This window comes from Hetaerina americana, unplaced genomic scaffold, assembly GCF_022747635.1.
Source record: "Hetaerina americana unplaced genomic scaffold, ioHetAmer1.1.p SCAF_4, whole genome shotgun sequence".
Taxonomy (NCBI): Eukaryota; Metazoa; Arthropoda; class Insecta; order Odonata; family Calopterygidae; genus Hetaerina; species Hetaerina americana.
The window spans coordinates 41,674,286-41,677,718 of record NW_027286985.1 but is presented as its reverse complement, the minus strand read 5'-3'; the positions used below and the strand labels follow the sequence as shown (position 1 = coordinate 41,677,718).

The following is a 3,433-nucleotide window of genomic DNA, read 5'->3' as shown; positions in this document are numbered from 1 at the left end:
AGAATTGTCAATATCCTACGATGCCTCATTTCTTCAAAACTTTTGTTGATCTCGGACTACTAGAATTGTTCGAGGGGAAGTATTAATTTTAAGGACTGAGTACTAATATGCAAGGATGCAAGCCGACTTTCAATTTGCTCCGCAAAGCCATTGAACTGCATCGAATAAGACGTCTCGATTCGAGGTAGATACCGATCACTGGTAAGAAGTGAGTCCAATTGGTGGTTCACAGCAGTTGCCGCCTCCGTGTCTAATTCTTCAGAGCTAAACTATGAAGTTCAATAAGTTTTTCGGTGATATATTCCTACTATATTTTTTCTCTAGTTTGGCACTGAATCTATTTACAGGTTTGTTCCCTCATCATTCAATGAGATTTCTCAACATCCTTGCCAAAACTCCCTGATATCGGTTGTAGGTTATTGTCCTGAATAAGAGTAAAGTGTAAAAGTATTGTTGGTAAAATTTGGTTTGTAGACTTTCGGAGTTAAATACACGGAATGTCGGAATACGTTGCCATATTAAAAAACCCGATTCATCTAACTTCCCCGTTTATTCTCAAGGCCTATTCCGGTATAGTGCGACCGGTCAGCGGGCAGACTTGCAACCTTGGAGGATTCACCTGCCTCAGCTGCACGACCACGCAGTTGTGCGATGGGAACACGCCGATTGAGCCGACATTCAATTGTCCCACGGGCACCATCTGCAGCAACACGGCCTTATTCGAGTGCACCCCTGGGTCTTGTTTCGTCTGCTCAGCGATGGGAAGGTTCGCGGACCCGTTTGATGCCACTCGCTACTACATATGCTTACCCAGCTCCACGACCCCGGGAGGCTTCATTATGATCGAGCTTGTCTGTCCGACGGGATACGTGTTCGATCCCACCACGAGGCGCTGCATTCTTGTGATAACGACGACTACTACCACGACCCCAACCACTACTACAACCGCAACTACTACCACCACTGAAATGACTACCCCAACCACTACTACCACCCCAACCACTACTACCACACCTACCACTACTACCACCCCAACCACTACTACCACCCCAACCACTACTACCACTCCAACCACTACTACCACCCCAACCACTACTACTACAACTACCACTGAAACCATAACCATTACCCCAACTACTATAACTACCCCAGCTACTACCACCACTGAAACCACTATGACCACCCCAACTACTACCAACACCCCAGCCACTACCACAATTGAAACCACCACTTCTTCTTCTACTACCACTACCCCAATCACAAATCCCACCACGACGCCGATTTATCCGTGCTCTGCCCCAGGAAGATACCCGAACCCTATAAACTGTTCCAGATACTTTGCGTGCATACGATCGCCTACAGGATCGCTCTACGCGATCAGTCTCTCCTGTCCGCGTAGAATGTGGTTCGACGTTATAACGAAGAAGTGCGTCATTGCTCGGATGGCTCGTGGATGCAGGTCGGAGTCTTCTGAGTCGGAGTCATTTGAGCATATGCATTAGATCTTAGGCAAGGCAGAACTTTGAATAACTATCTCTAGAAATGTGAAATCTCGTGTGAGTGCAACAACGGGTGCGATTTCACTGGAATATAATGCGTGTTCCCCTCCCCTGGATTTCGGGGTTAAAGAGATTGAATGGTAATTGTGGTGGTCTAACGGGATGATTCGAAGTGTTTCCAGTTCTTCCACTAGAGCCTGTTGGTTGAGTGAACCTTATCGAGTCTCGCCAACCTTGTCTTGCGTTTTTGACGGTCAAATATTCGAAGGTACAAAGGTCTGTTAAGAAGCGTACCGATCATTTATTGGCTTCTGGCCATAATCTAAAACTGACTTATGATCGAGAAACATAATGAATGGCCACAAATTCCTTAGTATTTTCAGTGGATGCCGTTAAGCAATAGAGGCATGAAAATTGGTTGGCGGACAGTTTTCATATCATGACATAATGAAATTGCTTTCGCTTTAGTCCGGTTGTCTCTTTGTCTTTACCATTCATTGACCAAATGTAACGCAAATACTCGAGGCAAAAGTAGAAGGCACCAAAAGGAAACCCCTGTTAATGTTATTATTTACTGAAACCCATTTATGATAAATAAACTCTGAATGGAATAACTATATCTTATGGAAGTGTGCCAACAGATTTTTTTAGTTTGTAGCGAGACCAGTTGTTATGATGTACAGAAATAAAGAATACTTATTATAATTATCTCTAATAGTTTCCCCAAAATGTACTTTGATTCCTTGATTCCCATTGTGATTTCTCTTCGAACACAGGAAAATTTCATTTCAATATCATGCTCACGTGAATTCTAAGAAACAATCTTCCTTGGTGAAAAAGCTATTTAATTCGGATATACACATGTTAAATTTTGATAAATTCTCCGCAAAAACCGAGATGCTGCTGCATCACTGCTGGATTTTATTGCACTGTATGGAACGATCAAAATATGATCCAATTGGGTTAGAGTAGTGAAGGCAAGGTTTATTTAAATAAAATCCTTTCCCAACGCTTTCCGCCATACTAGCATCATGTTTCACATCGTACAGTCATTGTAGGCCATAAACTCCACACAAGGAAAATTACGCCAAGAATAACAGAATATGAAAAACATCATAATCGACTGCCAACCATTTTGATCGATTTCTCAAATGGAGAGGTAGTATACTCGTATGCGTGTTTGGAACACTGGCTAATATATATTCTAATAGGTATGGTTCACGGATGGGGTTACGGGACAAAGATGGATATACTCACTGTTATTGGGAAAGATGAATGAAGACTATAAAGAAAAAAGTTCTCCAACTGGGAACGTTTTCCATTTAAGATTAATTTCATTAATATAGCAATTTATATTTAACATGAAATCAGTCTTATTAATTAACAAAACAGTTTACCAAAATAATCTAATAAAGGTAAATCGAATAATGGAAAACACTTGCAAAATAAAGATAACTTCGGATGAGCATTTCAGGGGAGGAACCGTACCTTGGGGAAGACTTACAGGGTTCGTCCGGAAAATAAGTGTACTGAGCTCAGGAAAAAAAATTTATTACACTTTTACATATCTTAAGCTAATATTCCTCAAAATAGGACCCTTGTGAGTCGATACACTTGTTCCAGCGGCGTTCCCATTCCTGGAACGCTCCCGCGAAGGCATCATCGGGAACCTCTCGAAGACTCGTAGTCGACCTCTTCTCTGCCCTCCACGAACATCTTGTGCCACCGAAAGATCATGTTTCGGGACATGGCTGACTCCCCGTAAGCCTGGTTAATCATACCGACAGTTTCGGTAGACGATTTCTCAAGCTTTACCGCAAATTTGATGGAATAACGCTGCTCCAAAAACTTCGGCATCGCGTTCCGTGACGTGGGTCGAGCGTGGAGGTTCGCGTTAACAGAGCTCCTCACTACACCACAGCTCAGAGCCGACT

The 3,433-nt window shown here is 42.8% G+C and overlaps 1 protein-coding gene across 1 annotated transcript; it reads left to right on the top strand.

Annotated features, from left to right (window-relative positions):
* The first annotated feature begins 471 nt into the window (after positions 1 to 471).
* Positions 472 to 2,174, top strand: LOC139692308 (integumentary mucin C.1-like). Its single transcript, XM_071590414.1, has one exon. It carries the CDS (start codon positions 498 to 500, stop codon positions 1,500 to 1,502), a length of 1,005 nt encoding a protein of 334 aa, XP_071446515.1. The 5' UTR covers positions 472 to 497; the 3' UTR covers positions 1,503 to 2,174.
* Positions 2,175 to 3,433: the final 1,259 nt, after the last annotated feature.